Source organism: Podarcis cretensis (assembly GCF_951804945.1).
Source record: "Podarcis cretensis genome assembly, chromosome: 7".
NCBI classification, from domain to species: Eukaryota; Metazoa; Chordata; class Lepidosauria; order Squamata; family Lacertidae; genus Podarcis; species Podarcis cretensis.
The window spans coordinates 82,928,821-82,947,728 of NC_137176.1; the positions used below are offsets into that span (position 1 = coordinate 82,928,821).

At 43.5% G+C, this 18,908-nt stretch overlaps 1 protein-coding gene across 1 annotated transcript in view; it reads right to left on the reverse strand.

Annotated features, from left to right (window-relative positions):
- HHLA1 (HHLA1 neighbor of OC90) overlaps positions 1 to 18,908 on the reverse strand; it is a 52,429-nt gene that overhangs the window by 6,648 nt on the left and 26,873 nt on the right. Inside the window, exons 13-15 of the mRNA XM_079984354.1 lie at positions 12,393 to 12,470; positions 10,292 to 10,363; positions 8,658 to 8,732 (exon numbers count right to left, since the gene is read on the reverse strand). Of these exons, the coding sequence (XP_079840480.1) occupies positions 8,658 to 8,732; positions 10,292 to 10,363; positions 12,393 to 12,470 (225 nt within the window). The remainder of the gene's footprint in view (positions 1 to 8,657; positions 8,733 to 10,291; positions 10,364 to 12,392; positions 12,471 to 18,908) is intronic.

Sequence of the window (18,908 nt, forward strand, 5' to 3'; positions counted from 1 at the left end):
TGTCGAGCAGCAGCAGCAGTTCTTTATGGAGCCTGTCAGGCCCTGCCCCAAGCCCAGTGGAGAGAGGCAGGATAGGGCCCTTCAGGCTTGCAGCAGGTAGTCATTGCAGCTGAGGACAGACAGACCCTCTCCCTGTTGAACTTACAGCACCTACTGAAGACTGTTTGTTCTAGCAGGCATTTTAAATGAAGTCCGGTTTTATTGTTGGGACTGTTTATTTGTGGGATTTTTTTTACCTCTTCTTTATTGCATTTCTTATACACTTTAGAGACAATCATAGTTAAAGCCGCATATAAATGGCTTGAATAAATAAAACATTCAAGAGCAACGCACATGAACAGTTTTATTGACAGTTTCTTTTTTTATATATATAATAATTTTTATTAATTTTCCAACACAAATTAAAAAAAAACAGCTCACGAAACATAAACAAACAAAACATATAAACATGTATAATTTCAAAATCTCTTTTTCATAAACCTAACTTCCCAGACTTCCCCTTACCTCCCCTTTTCTGCATCCCTGTTTTAAAATTCCTTCAGCAACCCCTCACTTCAGTTAACTAATTACTTATTTTCTTTTTTTACCCTCTTCTCTTACTTAATCAATTACAGCTGTAATTTTATTTTTTCCTTTCCCTTGACATTTTAGCACTCATTAATTTTACAACAATTCTTAAGATATACTTTAAATTTCTTCCAATCTTCTTCCACCGTCTCTTTTCCTTGGTCACGGATTCTGCCAGTCATCTCCGCCAGTCCCATGTAGTCAGTCACCTTCGTCTGCCATTCTTCCAGCGTGGGTAATTCTTGTGTCTTCCTATACTTTGCTAAAAGAATCCTTGCTGCTGTAGTAGCATACATAAAAAACGTCCTATTGACAGTTTCTTAGGTTGAAAGTGATTTGCCCATAACTTGCAAACTGCCTAGGGGCCATCTTGTCAACTGGGCGGCACTTCATGGGCAAGTGACAGAATTCAGAATATAACACATTTATTCATTTTCTTACATATATATCCCACTTCCCATCCACCATGGAGCCCAAGCAGCATACATGTGGTTCCCAGGTGGTCTGCTACCTGGGCACTGACCAGGCCAAGATCTTCAGCAAACAGGTGTCCATTGTGTCTTCAAACTGTACCTTGGGACCCTAGAGGTCATTCTCTATAGTCCCAGTCTCTATCCACATAGGACAAAAATAACTGGTTCAATTTTATTATAATATTAATGAATCAAAAGAATATGATGGATGCAATCTCATTATCTCCTTCTGTAAAATGATTCCTTTGGGATGATGGCTTTGGAGGTGAGGCTTTATTCAGTCTTGATCAGTGATCTGAAGCCCAGAGAGCCTTTTCATTTTCATTTATTTACTCAAGAGTGTTAGCTTTCTTAAAAAACTTTAGAAGCATCTCCTTTGGCAAAGGGAGGAGACTTGCAGCTTCATCACATGGCAGGTACCAACTCTGACCCACCATCTCATTATGTTCCTGTAGAGAAACCAGAGATAATGGATCATTTTTGGGGGGGGGGGGCATTTTAAGGTGAAGAGGGTGTTCTTCAAAGCTGAGAATGTTCACATACACATTTACCTTCTTCCAGGGACAACAGCCTCATTCTTCTCAGAAGTATCCGCCCCTTGTCACCTGCCTGAAAGAAATAGTTGTGTCCCAGTGAACAAAATATATGCTTTAAGTGGATGAAAGCCAAAAGGAGCAAGGGAAAAGTAGAGAAGACAATGGATTACCTTGCTATCATTTCCAGACATGAAGGAGAAAGTCTTTTCAATCCATGCTTTCGTCCCCCCAAGACTTAAGACCAATGTTCTGCTTAGAACAGAAGTTGCAAAGATGGCATGTTGACAGCCTGCAAAGGTAACTCACTCTGGATTCCTGTTATACCATTGCTTTGTTATGGTGGTATGTGTTTTTTGCGTTTCTACATTGTAAACCACCCTGCAACCCTTGAATGAAGGACACTATGGAAATACAGTCGTACCTCAAGTTACGTTACCTTCAGGTAAAGTAATTTTGAGTGGCAAACGCGGCAAACCGGGTTTCGCTTCACGCATGCTCAGAAGCGCTCTATCATGCCGTGCGCATGCACAGAAGTGGTGCCTCTGGATACGGACTTTTCAGGGTAAGTACGGACCCCTGGAATGAATTGAGTTTGTATCTGGAGGGTCCACCGTATAGTATAGAAGGACAGTATAGTAAATCAAATTTACATGTTCCTGTCAGTAGCCATTTTGCTTTGGGCAGCCTATGGTGGGCTGCTTTTGCTGTCCTCATTTCAAAATGATAGAGTGGCTCCACATCAGCAAGTGTGCTACGAGGCAGAAAAAGCAGCTTTATACCAGGGTAGGGACCATGCCTCAGTCCAAGGACCACCTTCCTTTGTGCAGAACCTTCCAGAAACCACACGCCTGTGGTGGGCAGGGCCAAAGGCAAAAGTGTGTGGAGCAATGGGTGCCACTCTTACTTTTATTCAGTGGGCATAAAAGTAAGAGTGCCAGGCAAAAGTACTTGAGGTTGGGCACAGAACAAGGCAAATGTACTTGAGGTGGGCACAGAACAGGGTCGGCGAAAGTTGTGCCCTGAGGAGAGAATTTTAGAGGCCCAGAGGTCTACATTTGGCCCACCCTTACACAACTTCCAACTGCCACGAAAATACTGGGATCATCACAAAAACCCTCACGCTGTCATGGCTTTCCACCTTTCCACACAGAGTCCTGAATACCCCAGCATCCTTCCCTTCTGTACAGCGTTTCAGTGTGTTACTAGAAGGCTAGATCTGTGTGTCCCTTCCCACCGCTCATTCAATATGGCGCCACTTCCTGTTCTTGTGAAAACAAGATCTGGGGCACACGAACACACCTAAGAAAGTTTGTCACTGTTTTCCTCAGTTGGTCAGTTTCCCATAAAGAAAGCGGTGTGTACGGGAGCAAAGGGGCAGGACTTGTCCATGAGGCTGGTGCCATGGCTCCAAGGGGAAGAGCAGACATTGCAGTCGCTTGGCTCTGGCTTGTTTCGTTCGGCCGCTGTTTCTGCATTCCTGCCACAGCCTCTGAGGAAGAGGTGTGCAGGGGGACAGCGACACTGATGTCGAATGTGTCTCTATTTTCATCTGAGGAATGTTGGAGGGCATGCCCTTGCTATATACCAAGGCAAAGAAAGCACAGCTCCATCCATCTAGCCCAGTAGTTTGTTCTCTGACTGATAATGACTCAGGGGTAGCCAAGATGACTGCAATTCCCATCATACCTGACCATTGGCCATGCTGGCTGGGCCTGACAGGATTTGGAGTCCAATAATATCCAGAGGGCACCAAAATTGGCTACCCCTGCTCCAGGGTCTCAAGCAGGAAGGTGTTTGCCCAGTCCTGCTACACGGAGGTCCTTATGAATGGAGATGCCTGGGATTGAACCTGGAACCTTTTACATGCCAAGCATGCACCCTGCCACCAAGCTACAATCTGATGAAGTGACCTGTACCTTTGGTGCTGTTGGTTTTTTTTACCAGCCGTCTATTCAGCTGAAAAGCAGACTGCAGAGAAACATGAGAGAAGCAAACCTGGCAATACGCTTGAGCCATTTGCCCATGCCACAGTTTAACTATCCAATGGCTCAGTACTCAAATAGTAATGTAATTGCATTTCCAACATTCAATCAAGCATATATATGTGTGTGTGTGTGTGTGTGTATATATATATATATATATATATATATATATATATATATATATATGCAGGCACAACCAAGCCAAATCCAGCATTCTGAAGAACTACATATTCCAGTGGGAAGTTTAAAACACATACTTCCTTTCTTCCCATTCAACTCCATGAGGTTGCCGTTGCAATCCTATACCCAACCTTACTGGCACTTAGAGGGGCTTCCACACAGCAGTTTATTGTGGACGTGATGCTAGTCGATCCTGCAGATATTTTTTTGTGTGTGTGCAGCATCCAGAAGATGTCGTCCTCACCCAAAATGGTGCCCCACACAATTGCCTTATTTAATCTGGGTTTACTGTTTCTACAGCATGCAACTCACAGAGGGTCTCAGAGGTACCCCAGTCTTCATTCACTGATATAGGTGTCAACAGCCTACGGACCACCCTGAAGGACTCTGCTGGGCTATTACTCAAGGAAAGATTAAGACCAAGAATAAGAATTTCAAATGATGATGATGATGATTGGACCCATTTGAGTGGACATTTTAAGATTGCTCTGTTAATAAAGGTAAAGGGACCCCTGACCATTAGGTCCAGTTGTAACTGACTCTGAGGTTGCGGTGTTCATCTCGCTTTATTGGCCGAGGGAGCTGGCGTACAGCTTCTGGGTCATGTGGCCAGCATGGCTAAGCCGCTTCTGGCGACCCAAAGCAGTGCACGGAAAGGCCATTTACCTTCCCGCCGGAGTGGTACCTATTTATCTACTTGCACTTTGATGTGCTTCCGAACTGCTAGGTTGGCAGGAGCAGGGACCAAGCAACGGGAGCTCACCCCATTGCGGGGATTTGAACCGCTGACCTTCTGATCGGCAAATCTTAGCAATTTCGGTTGGGTAGCCTCTACATGGGATACATCAGCCTCGCCACTTGAATTTCTGCTTGCTCTGCAGGCATTAATGTCAAAGGAGGGTGCCCAGGGTGGAGGATGTGCGTAGAGACAGCTCTTCAGAGACGGATCAAGTTAAAGTTCACTCAATGGCTTGAAACAGAATCTCCCTCCTCAAGGATTTGGGCTTGTGCACAACACTGCATCCGATTGTGATGAAAAGATGGCCCAGAGGGAAGATGCAGCCAAAGGGGACACCTCTGGGATACCTCCTCCGGGGAATGTGAGCTTCAGAGTTCAGCTGATGCAAGAATGCAGTTGGAGAAGCTCCTCTCCTTTTTCAAGCAAGGGAACACAGCCCATGGATTTAATTGAGGCAAGATTCTCCAGATGCTTTTGCTTATCAGCTTCCCCTTTCTTTCCTGGACAGATCTTGCTGGATACAAAGCAATAGTGGCTTCCCGCCAGCCACTACACATGATGGTGGTGGGTGGCGGCAGAGGCAAAAGGGGGTGGAAAAAAATGTAAATTTTACCTGTGTACAGTGGGCTAGTTTCTCCGCACCCCCACCTCTACCTTCCAACCATGCAAGCAATCACCAGCAAGGTGTGTGTAGGGTTGCCATATGTCCTGGAATTCCTTGACATGTCCTCATTTGGGAGTCCTACATGCCCAGAAATGACTGTCTCGTATACCCCAGGTAGTGTGGTTGCTGACCTTGAACCAGACATCCTGGAGAGTGAAGTCAAATGGCCCTTAGAAAGCACTGCTAATAACAAGGCCAGTGGAAGTGATGATATTCCAGCTGAACTATTTAAAATTTTAAAAGATGATGCTGTCAAGGTGCTACACTCAATATGCCAGCAAATTTGGAAAACTCAGCAGTGGCCAGAGGATTGGAGAAGATCAGTCTACATCCCAATCCCAAAGAAGGGCAGTGCCAAAGAATGCTCCAGCTACCGCACAATTGCACTCATTTCACACACTAGCAAGGTTATGCTTAAAATTCTACAAGGCAGGCTTAAGCGGTATGTGGACCGAGAACTCCCAGAAGAGGCAGAGGAACCAGAGACCAAATTGCAAACATGTGCTGGATTATGGAGAAAGCTAGAGAGTTCCAGAAAGACATCTACTTATGCTTCATTGACTATGCAAAAGCCTTTGACTGTGTTGACCACAGCAAACTATGGCAACTATGGCAAGTTCTTAAAGAAATGGGAGTGCCTGATCACCTCATCTGTCTCCTGAGAAATCTCTATGTGGGACAAGAAGCTACAGTTAGAACTGGATAAGGAACAACTGATTGGTTCAAAATTGGGAAAGGAGTACGGCAAGGCTGTATATTGTCCCCCTGCTTATTTAACTTATATGCAGAATTCATCATGCGAAAGGCTGGGCTGGATGAATCCCAAGCCAGAATTAAGATCCCCGGAAGAAATATCAACAACCTCAGATATGCAGATGACACAACCTTGATGACAGAAAGTGAGGAGGAATTAAAGAACCTTTTATTGAGGGTGAAAGAGGAGAGTGCAAAATATGGTCTGAAGCTCAACATCAAAAAAACAAAGATCATGGCCACTGGTCCCATCACCTCATGGCAAATAGAAGGGGAAGAAATGGAGGCTCCATGATCACTGCAGATGGTGACAGCAGTCATGAAATTAAAAGACGCCTGCTCCTTGGGAGAAAGTCGATGGCAAACCTAGACAGCATCTTAAAAAGCAGAGACATCACCTTGCCAACAAAGGTCCGTATAGTTAAAGCCATGGTTTTCCCAGTAGTGATGTATGGAAGTGAGAGCTGGACCATAAAGAAGGCTGATTGCCAAAGAATTGATGCTTTTGAATTATGGTGCTGGAGGAGACTCTTGAGAGTCCCATGGACTGCAAGAAGATCAAACCTATCCATTCTGAAGGAAATCAGCCCTGAGTGCTCACTGGAAGGACAGATCGTGAAGCTGAGGCTCCAATACTTTGGCAACCTCATGAGAAGAGAAGACTCCCTGGAAAAGACCCTGATGTTGGGAAAGATGGAGGGCACAAGGAGAAGAGGATGACAGAGGACGAGATGGTTGGACAGTGTTCTCGAAGCTACAAACATGAGTCTGACCAAACTGCAGGAGGCAGTGGAAGATAGGAGTGCCTGGCGTGCTCTGGTCCATGGGGTCACGAAGAGTCGGACACGACTAAATGACTAAACAACAACAACATGCCCAGCGGGGTGGAATTTTTACATATCAAAGAAAATCCCCTGGATTTAGGGTTATTTTTGTGTGTGCAGGCAGCTCTGGGTTTGGCTATTATTATTATTTTAATTTATTATTTATACCCCACCCATCTGGCTGGGCTTCCCCAGCCACTCTGGGTGGCCTCCAACAAAATATTAAAATACAGTAATACATCAAGCATTAAAAGCTTCCCTAAACAGGGCTGCCTTCAGATGTCTTCTAAAAGTCTGGTAGTTGTTGTTCTCTTTGACATCTGGTGGGAGGGCGTTCCACAGGGCAGGTGCCACTATCGAGAAGGCCCTCTGCCTGGTCCCCTGTAACTTGGCTTCTTGCAGTGAGGGAACTGCCAGAAGGCCCTCGGTGCTGGACCTCAGTGTCCGGGTAGAACGATGGGGGTGAAGACACTCCTTCACATATACTGGACCGACTGGCTATCATGTGATTGCCCCCCAAAAAGCTCAACAACCTTTTGTGTCCAGATTTTTACCTCTTGAAATATGGCAACCCTAAGTGTGTGGCCTGCAGAGAGCATCAGGGGCCAGGCAGAGGGACCTGGAGGGCCGCATAAAGCTCTAGGCCGGAGATTCCCCACCTCAGCTCTGCACATTCATCTTTAATCCACACAGGGAGCCTAAGTGCTGCTAATGGGTTGTATGGAAGATGCCCACACATGTATAGCTTGTCTGCCACAGGCTGTGTACAAGGGTACATGAATGCATGCATGCCAGGGGTGCAGCCAAAATGCCCTCTGGTGCCCCCCTCCAAAATTGGTGAGCTTTGGGGTCCTTATTTTGAAGCTTGCAAGCTGAATGCATATTATTATTATTATTATTATTATTATTATTATTATTATCGCTCTCATCCACCTAGAGATTCAAGCTCTCTCCCTGCCACCTGGAGTGAAAAGGTAAAGGTAAAGGTACCCCTGCCCATACGGGCCAGTCTTGACAGACTCTGGGGTTGTGCGCCCATCTCACTTAAGAGGCCAGGGGCCAGCGCTGTCCGGAGACACTTCCGGGTCACGTGGCCAGCGTGACATCGCTGCTCTGCCCAGAGCCAGAGCCAGAGCCAGAGCCGCACACGGAAACGCCGTTTACCTTCCCGCTGGTAAGCGGTCCCTATTTATCTACTTGCACCCGGAGGTGCTTTCGAACTGCTAGGTTGGCAGGCGCTGGGACCGAGCAGCGGGAGCGCACCCCGCCGCAGGGATTCGAACCGCCGACCTTTCAATCGGCAAGCCCTAGGCGCTGAGGCTTTAACCCACAGCGCCACCTGCGTCCCATCACCTGGAGTAGGGACAGGCAAACCAGAAGATTTCATGTCAGCCCTGGAACTCTGGCATCCCTATTACATATTGCATTTTAAGATGAAGTACTAGGATGACGTTAAACATGCTTTTAACCTCCTCATCTCAAACCCTAAAAGCTCAGCTTATGAAGCCAAACTTGGAGGTGATATTTTTTGCAGTTAAAGGGCAGTTCCTGGACCCCAAATTGGCCCCAACCCCGTTTCCCTGTCAAATCCATGGCGGATGGAAAGTCTTGACCTTCTGCAGCTGAAGAACCCTGAAACAAGCCAACTTTTTTCCAGCCTGAGGCAAATTCACCGGCACAGATGAATTAGCTGCAGGATGAGACACTTGGTGCATTTGTAAAATTCCCAAACACAAATGAATATGGGGCATTTGCAAAGTTGGATATCTTTGAAGTTGGGATAATATGTGTAGGATCTACAGTAAAGAAAGCTATGGGAACTCATTAAAAAGAAAGAAAAAGATTTGCACGCATGGCAGTAAACAAACTTAGCCTGGTAGCAGTTAGCCATATATGGTTTCCGTTTTATAGCAAATTAGCACAAGACATAGGTACTCACTGGAGGGCACCTTTAGTAAAATGCCCGGCCTTTGTTGTGGCGTAGATGCTGCAGGAAGAGGCATGTTTTCTGCCACTGAAATGAGGAACAGGACATAAAAGATCAGCTGGGCTGCAAGATATGGGTCATAATATAATGTTTGAAGACTGGGAAATATTGTGGAAAACTGATTTAAAATTTACAGATTGTGGAACCCACCCTGTAGAACATCCTCCCATCAGATGTCAAGGATATAAACAAATACAGTGATACCTTGGGTTAAATATTTAATTCGTTCCAGAGGTCTGTTCTTAACCTGAAACTGTTCTTACCCTGAAGACCACTTTAGCTAATGGGGCCTCCTGCTGCCACCGCACCGCAGGAGCACGATTTCTGTTCTCATCCTGAAGCAAAGTTCTTAACCCCAGGTACTATTTCTGGGTTAGCAGAGTCTGTAACCTGAAGCGTATGTAACCCGAGGTACCACTGTACAAATAATCTGCCCTGGCTGAGAGATGCCCGTGCATCCTCATGGGGCCGGTCTTTTCTGCAACCTGATCCTGCAGAATGCAGATATCCACTGACCCAACCATGTGGGTTGGTGAGATTGTGTGGATCTTTGCAGAACGTGCTGAACCATGTGTCACTATTCCAGGCAACCAGCACCTTCTGCAAAGACTCATGGGCCCACCCAGAGTCTTCAGATACAGCCTCTGGACGCCTTAGAACTTGCTGAAGGAACTTGATTCCCCGTGGAGTTGCATGTCCATTCCTAAGAACCAGGAAAGGAAAGTGGACCAAGGCAATTAGAAGTGTATTGTTGTCGAGCAAGAATCATCCCTGCATCCCAGCCTCCTCATACATGCAAATAGGGATGGATGGACCTGTCAGTTTCAACTGGTCCTGGAGGAAGAACTGTGAGGGGAGAGACTCCTTCAAGCAAGGCCTCCTTCCACCTGCCTTGCCCCACCCTCTAGTCTCTGCTTCTCAATTGGTATTGTATTATTTCATGTACTGTGGCTTGCCGTTGTTTTATTGATTATAGTTTAGAAATTATTTATCGTAACTGTTGAGTGGATTTCTGTTTAACTTTTATTTGTTATTATTATTTAATACTATTCTAATGATTGTTGAATTTTACTTTTTTGATGTAGGTTGCCTATTTTAAAGTTTTATTATAACATTTTTGTATTGCATTAGATTGTTATAAGATGGTGTAATACAATATGTGCATGTGGAATATCTAATTGAAAAACTAATAAATATTATTTAGAGGGGGGAAGATTGTTATAAGATGTACATTTTTTGTTTCTTCAGCTTGTAAACTGCCTTGAGTATTGTAAGATAGAAAGATGGTATACAAATTTTAAAAAATGATGATGATCTCAGTTTTCCCCCCAATCTTAAATTCTATTTTCCACATTTGAATTGTTTAAAACAATAAATAAATTTTGAATTTCTAACTATTCTACTGAGAATTGGTCCCAAGAAATACATTTTTTTTTGTATGCATTTTGGACTAATATACATACTTTTGCAACCATTTCCACTAATACATGCAGAAAGGCTGGAGCTAGGGCATGGCTTCCATCATCAAGAAATTCGCAAGATACACCAAAGTGTTGTGGGTTCCTTGCAAGGCAAAATAAGCTCACCTGTCTGCATTGGGCGAGGTGCTTTGGTCCGTTTCAAAGAAGCTGGTCGCGTCCAGAACGTAAGGGCTTCAGCTGAAAAAGTAAAAGCAGAAACATGTATGCTCTTAATTACAGTGGCAAGAAGGAGTACTGTGATGGCCGGGGATTTGGACTCAGAGGCTGAACCTGAGGAATCCCAGCCTGCACAGGAGTCCCCGCCTCCAAAACCAGCTGAGCTGGGGCTGGGGCTTGAGCCTGAAGGGTCCTCACCTGGGCTGGATCCTCAGGTGCAGGCATCAGCTGAGTCTGCTCTGGCTCCTGAGGTGATGGAGGACCCATTGCCTGCAGGTGCTCCACTCTCAGCCCCATCAGAGGAAGCTGAGGTTGCCTCTGGGTCTGGTGACCCTCCAGCCTCTCCTGAGCTGCAGAGGCTCAGGGCAGAGAGGCGGAGGGAAATAAGTTCCTGCAGGAGGAGTGCTCGCCTCCAGGCCAGGAGAGGCGAGTCACCTGTGGACCGGGGCCGCCCTATGCCTCAGGGCAGATAAAAGCCAGCCAGCCCAGTCCCAGGTTGCGGGAGCAACATTGTTGGTAGCCTGTTCCTGCCTGCACCCTGTCCTGCTCTTTTGCCAGAGTTTCTGACCCCACCCGACTCCCTGCCTTGGAGCCAGCTACAGCTTTGATGAGCAGCCTCCATACCGCACCATTGACCTCGGACTGGACTCGGACCTTGCCTCTCGGTTAGCCCCCGGGACCAGCACAAGTACTCTTGTAGCGCCAAGGGTTTCACAGCAGTTACATTAAAGCAGTTCCTCAAACAAGTTAAGAGAGGTGCAGGAGATTCTCCCACGAATCCAAAGGATGTGCAAATGAGGTTTTTAAGGTCCACACAGGCTAACCCCATTCCCTGATGATGAGCCTAGTGAAACTTGTCAGCATTTTGGTACAGATTTCTCCATTGTTTATATGTAATTTTCTCTAAAATACACATTTTTGCAAAACTATTTCCCCATACGTAATGCATTCATGCATTTTCATTTCACTAATATATTTATGTGTACTGTATTTATTTTACCCTAGTATTTCTGTGGACATTGCTTGGCCACAGAACTGCAGTGGAAATAAAATAGAGGAGAATGAGGTGTGTTTAAGTTTGCATACTGTTTCGGCAAGCATAAATTCAGTGAGTTCAGCTTTAAATGCAAACTGAATTAATTTCCCCGCGTTCCTTGTTACTCGTGTTGAGATATCACAGGACTTTATCCATCGCAGGCATCCCCAAACTTGGCCCTCCAGATGTTTTGGGACTACAATTCCCATCATCCCTGACCACTGGTCCTGTTATCTAGGGGGGATGGGAGTTGTAGTCCCTAAACATCTGGAGGGCTGAGTTTGGACTACTGCAATGCACTCTACGTGGGGCTACCTTTGAAGGTGACTCGGAAACTACAACTAATCCAGAATGCGGCAGCTAGACTGGTGACTGGGGGCGGCCACCGAGACCATATAACACCGGTCTTGAAAGACCTACATTGGCTCCCAGTACGTTTCTGAGCACAATTCAAAGTGTTGGTGCTGACCTTTAAAGCCCTAAACGGCCTCGGCCCAGTATACCTGAAGGAGCATCTCCACCCCCATCATTCTGCCCGGACGCTGAGGTCCAGCGCCGAGGGCCTTCTGGCGGTTCCCTCATTGCGAGAAGCAAAGCTACAGGGAACCAGGCAGAGGGCCTTCTCGGTAGTGGCGCCCGCCCTGTGGAACGCCCTTCCAGCAGATGTCAAAGCGATAAACAACTACCTGACATTCAGAAGACATCTTAAGGGAAGTTTTTAACGTGTGATATTTTACGGTATTTTTTGTTTCTATGGAAGCCGCCCAGAGTGGCTGGGGAGGCCCAACCAGATGGGCGGGGTATAAATAAATTATTATTATTATTATTATTATTATTATTATTATTATTATTATTATTATTTGGGGGTGCCAGATCCATCAGAAAAACCAGGCTCTGTTAATCCTTAAAATGACACACAAACAAACTTTGGATTGTTTTTGCTGCAAGAGAGTAACCCATGCAGGATCTTTCCAGTAGATTATTCAGACATTTTCATAGACAATCTCTACTCACAGGAAGGAGGGCGGGTCTTCAACGCATCCTGTACTTGCTCTATGGAAGGAGAAGCCAACGGTAAAGGAATTCCTGTTGCTGAAAGGGTTGAATGTTAAAATTAGTTGCCTCTGATCTGAACTGAATTTAAACATTGCATGGTTTATATCTATGAGAGATAAACATGGACTAAATCTGATGTGGGGTTCTTCCGGAGGCGGCGCGAACGGTAATGGCGGTCCTCTTCCACTAGTGAGGAGGAAGCTCCGCAGAATTGGGTCGTCCGCTACGGCGAAGCGGAGACCCACTTTGGAAACCCACAGGCAGCAAGAGCCTGTGGTCTTGAGACTCGGTGGGCGCCAGAAACGACCCCCAAAGCGCTGAAGGAACCCCGTAAGGGGCTCCGGAACGTGGAGGGGGTAGCGGCGCTGTGAGTCGTTTCGCGATCCGCGGAGTGAAGCTGCGCTGCTGCTGCCGGTGAGCGCTGACCTCTCTTTCTGAAAACTTCTGATTCGGAAAAGCAACAACCCGTGAGTAAAGAAGGACTTTATAAAATCTGAGACTAAAAACTACTGAATTTGGCCGAAAGCGGAGCGACGTAAAAACAGGAAGTCCGTCTTCCGCTGTCACTGAACTTCAAAGCAAAGAGCTGGAGGAGTGGAGGCAAAGAAAGAAATTTTTAACTTAATTGATCTGAGCACCCATTGAATTTTCCTGTAAGCAAACAAGGACTTTAAGCATTTGATTTATGCTCTTTATCTGCATTGTGATACCTTTCTTCTATTGGAAATATAATTTGAGTAAGAAACCCAGGTGTTGGAGCTGCCTGAGCAACTGAGCTGTCAGTTTGCAGATTTGGACACTTTGAATTAAAAATTGCAACAATCTGAGGGAGTTTGGACTTGCTACTTTGAAGTAACATTTGGAATACCAGCATGCACTGTCTGAAAGAATTGTGACTGCCAATATCAACTCTGCTTAAAACTTGTTATTGAAGGTTCCTGGATTTTAAACTTGACTCTAGTAATTTTACCAGAACTGATCTCTTTCCTAAAGACATTTTAAGCTCCCCCTAGAGGATTTGGGATTTATAACAGTGACATTATTTTACTTTCCTTTTCCCGGCCTCCTGTTTGATTGTTAACATCTGGGCTGTTGCTTTCTCATGGGAACAACTCAGCTTGACCTTGACTTTTAGATAACTCTGGAATGAGTGGCGCAAGAAAAAAGGGACCAAAAACCAGACAAACAACTTTAACAACTTTAACCTCAGCCTCACAGACACGTAGATCATCTGTACCTACTCTGCCTTCAGAGGAAGAAGCTGCTTCTCTGCCACAAGCAGGGGAGGGAGAAATTGAGCAATTACAATTGGAAGATATGGCCTCAGGAGCAACTGCTTCTATATTAGAGAAAATTTATGAAAAATTGGAATCTTTGGATAAGAGAGTGGAATCTTTGGATAAGAAAGCTGACGAGCAAACAGCTAAAATTGACCAAAACACAGAATGCCTAAATAGATTAACTGGTCAAGTATCACAGAACGTACAAGCAATTGGAGAACTGACGGAGGCCACAGTAGAAAATCGGAAATTGGCTGAGGATACTAGCCAAAGACTTGGAAATTTAGAACAAGAGGTAAGACCACTCTGCAAACAAGTAGGTGAACACCAGACCTATCTCTCTATGATAGAACTGTGGAATAGGGAGAGTAACCTAAGGATAAGGTCGATACCAGAAGCGGAAGAAGGCAACTTAGCTGAGTTTTTGACCAAAGAATTTTCCAAGTTTTGGAATTTAGAGGAAAAGGACTTTAAAATTGTATCAGCTTTCAGGCTTGGAAGACTGGCAAAGAAAGAGAAGCCCAGAGATTGTTTGATAACATTGAGATCAAAGGAGGAAAGGGATAAGATTTTGGGCCTACACTACGAAAAGTCACTGAACATTTTGGACAAAAGAATTGAAATTTATAAAGACATTCCTAAACAACTGTTGGATCTTAGATCTGCCTACTTGGAATTGGTCAGACTGTTGAGGAGCAACTCAATTATCTTCAGGTGGGAATTTCCTCAAGGATTATCCTTTACCTTCAGAGGGAAGAAGGTCAAAATCAGAACATTGGAAGATAGAGACAAATTTCTGATTGCACACGGAGAGGACCTTCAAAAAGGAATTGAAATACCTCCTGGGCCTGGAGCACCGGCGGTGCCTGCACCTTCGGAACCGGAAGATCCAGTGAATAAGATACCACCCCCAGGAAATTAACCAGATTTATTCAGGATGTCTCTGCAACTTTTGAGTTGGAATATAAATGGCTGTAACATCCCGGAAAAAAGGAGGAAAATATTTCATATATTAAAAAAAAACAATTGGACATTATTTGTTTACAAGAAACACACGTGACTAGGCTCCATAGAAAAGTGTTAATAAATAAAAGACTTGGCCAGAAATTTATATCTTCAGACAGAGTAAAGAAGAGAGCCTGTCACCTAAATTTTTATTTAAAGATGAACATGGAAGAATTTTGGCAATTGAGATACAGCACCAAGGAGAGAAGCTTTTGATATTAGGAATTTATGCACCCAATGAGGGGAAATCGGAATTTTATAAGAAGTTGCATGAGACTATGTTGGATTATCTGGACTACAACAACATCATTATGATGGGAGATATGAATGGGGTCGTATCAACTAACATGGATAAGTCACAAAGCCAAAACGTCACAAAAGACGGCAGACTACCAAAGACTTTTTTTGAAATGACAGACAATATGGATCTGATTGACATCTGGAGAACAAAGAACCCCTTGGGAAGAGAGGGAACATTTTTCTCTGAAACCCAGCTGACCTGGACAAGAATCGACCAAATATGGATATCTAGAGGTCTGGCACCCAAGGCCAGAAAGGTGGAAATCTGCCCAAAGACCTGCTCCGACCATAACGCAGTAAAGATGGATATGACACTATTACCAACCGGTTCCTTTAGATGGAAGATGAATGACAACTTGTTTAGAGATCAGGAGATTATTAAGAAGGCCCAGAAAGCCTTGAAGGGTTACTTCAAGATAAACATGAACACTACGGTGGAAAAAAGAATTATCTGGGATGCAAGTAAGGCTGTGATGAGGGGGTTCTTGATACAACAGAATGCTGTAAAGAAAAAGATACAAAATGAGAGAAAAGATAAGATCTTGGAGAAAATCAAAGAATTAGAGAAGAAGTTAAGATCAAACCCAAAGTCACAGCCGATTCTGAGAGAAATTAAACTTTATCAAGCTCAATATTCTAAATTGATAAATCAGGAAATAGAGTGGAAGGTTAAACTAATGAAACAAAAAACTTTTGAATCGGCGAATAAATGTGGAAAACTGCTAGCTTGGCAGTTGAAGAGGAGACAAAAACTAAATACAGTTACAAATCTAGAGATTGAAGGAAGAAACATTCAGAACCCGGCAGACATTAGAAAGTGCTTCCAGAGATACTTCAAAAAATTATACACTCAAGGGCCGCAAGATGAGGTTGAGATTAAACAATTTTTGGAAAAAAATGGACTACCAAAATTGTCACAAGAAAATAGATTAATCCTGATCTGTAAAATAACACGACAAGAGATTGAACAAGCCATTCAGAACATGCAACTGGGCAAATCTCCAGGGCCAAATGGGTTGACCTCCAAGTATTATAAGACATTAAAAGACTACTTGATACAACCATTGATGGAGGTTAGCAATGAAATTATGGAGGGGAAGAGGGCGCCGGAATCGTGGAAGGAAGCCTTTATCACATTGATACCAAAATCGGAAGCTGAAAAGACACAACTTAAGAACTATCGTCCCATCTCTCTTTTAAATGTGGATTACAAAATATTTGCAGACATTTTGGCAAGTAGACTCAAAAAAGTTCTAAATGAAGTAATCCACAAGGACCAGGCAGGCTTTCTCCCAGGTAGACATTTGCTCGCCAATACAAGGAACATTATTGACATTTTGGAACTTCTGCAAACAGATATAAATACAAAAGCAGTATTAATTTTTATAGATGCGGAGAAGGCCTTTGATAATATTTCCTGGAAATTTATGAAGGGAAATTTAAAAGAAATGGGAGTGGGACGGGGTTTTGAGAATGGGATTGATGCAATATATTCAGAACAAAAGGCTAAACTGATAGTTAACAATGTGGTTACAGAAGAGTTTAAAATTGAAAAAGGAACACGACAAGGCTGCCCCATTTCCCCTTTGATTTTTATTTCGGTCCTGGAGGTGCTCTTGATTAGAGAGGACCGGTTGGTGGAAGGAATTCAGGTCGGAGCGAAACAATATAAACTTAAAGCTTTTGCAGATGACCTAGTTTTGACCCTGCAGGAGCCAGAATCTAGTACGAAAAGAGTATTACAATTGATTCAAGACTTTGGTCGGGTGGCGGGTTTTAAATTAAACAAACAGAAAACTAAGGTGTTGGAAAAAAATTTGACAGATACAGAGTCAGAACGGTTTCAGAGAGAGACAGAATTAAAAGTGGTTAAAAAAGTAAAGTACCTAGGGGTAAACATAACAGCAAAAAATCTGAATCTATTTAAGGATAACTATGAAAAATGTTGGTCAGAAATTAAGAGAGACTTAGATAGTTGGACAAAATTGAAACTTTCCTTGTTAGGCCGAATTGCTGCTATCAAGATGAATGTATTGCCAAAAATGTTGTTTTTGTTCCAAACACTGCAGATTGTGGACAAGACGGAGTGCTTCCGGAAGTGGCAGAGAGACATCTCTAAGTTTGTCTGGCAGGGCAAAAAGCCCAGAATTAAGTTTAAGATATTAACGGATGTGAAAGAAAGAGGGGGCTTTGCCCTGCCAGACCTAAAGTTGTATTATGAAGCCGCAGCTTTCTGCTGGCTAAAAGATTGGCTACTTCTCGAAGACACTGACGTATTGGACTTGGAAGGTTTCAATAACGCTTTTGGTTGGCATGCATACTTATGGTATGACAAGGTTAAGATCAATAAGGCCTTTAAGAACCATATTGTCAGAAAAGCAGTGTTTAATGTCTGGACAAAATATAAAGACTTATTGGAAAACAAAACTCCAAGGTGGCTTTCACCTCTGGAAGCTAAGGCCCGAAAAAGACCCAATATGGAGGCCAAATGGCCAAAATATTGGGAAATACTAGAAAAAGAAGGAGACAATTGGAAATTGCAGAGTTTGGAGAAATTAAAGGATAAAGTGTGAGACTGGTTACACTACGCTCAGATTAAAGAAGTTTTTAAAAATGACAAAAAGTTAGGGTTCCAGGTGGAGAAATCGAAATTGGAAACAGAACTGTTAGAACCTAAGACTAAGGTACTTTCAAGAATGTATAACTTGCTGTTAAAATGGAACACACAAGACGAAACGGTTAAATCGGCTATGATAAAGTGGGCACAGGATATTGGGTATAATATCATGTTTGATGACTGGGAAAGGTTGTGGACCACTGGGTTGAACTTCACTGCTTGTAACGCTTTGAAGGAAAATGTAATGAAAATGATATATAGATGGTACATGACCCCAGTTAAACTTGCCAAAATATACCACCTGTCTGATAATAAATGTTGGAAATGTAAAGAAAATGAAGGAACATTCTTTCACCTCTGGTGGACGTGCCCTAAAGTGAAGGCTTTCTGGGAAATAATATATAATGAGTTGAAAAAGGTATTTAAGTATACCTTCCTTAAGAAACCAGAGGCCTTTCTTCTGGGTATTGTCGGCCAGAGGGTGATAAAGAAGGACAGAACTTTTTTCTTGTATGCAACAACGGCAGCAAGGATACTCATCGCTAAATATTGGAAAACCCAAGATCTACCCACACTGGAAGAATGGCAGATGCAACTGATAGACTATATGGAACTGGCTGAGATGACCGGCAGAATCCGAGACCTGGGAGAGGAGAGGGTTGAAGAAGATTGGAAGAAATTCAAGATTTACCTACAAAAATATTGTAATTTGGCTGAATGTTAATAAGGATGCTAGATCGCAAACAATTGAGCACCACTAAAATAGTTGGAATTAGGATGATAAGTGAGATTGAGGAAAATATAATTTTTTTTGGAGAATTATTAATTATATTTAAACGAGCGGGACATAAGAATGCAAACAAGTTGATAAATTGCTGGCAAAAATTTATAATGATGTAAGTGGGAGTGGGAGACGTGAGGGAGTCCAAAGAAGTTATGAAACTATGTTATGAAATATGTTACATTGTTTACTAATTTTGCATTGGTATTTAAAAATCTCAATTAAATATTATTAAAAAAAAAAAATCTGATGTGGGGTTCTTAAACTGGAGCATCTTCGTAAATTTTCAGATCTGCTTAAAAAGAGAGAACCGATCTCAATTCTTAGGAAGTTTACTGTGGACATATATTTTCTTAAGTACTGGAAACTTTGCTTTAAAAATAATAATCACCATCTGAAATATACTCTGAGTCAAGAGTGGATTTCATGCTCTTTATTCAGCTCATAGTGGTGAGGAGGAATGAATGAAAGTCCCCTCAAAGTATCTGCTT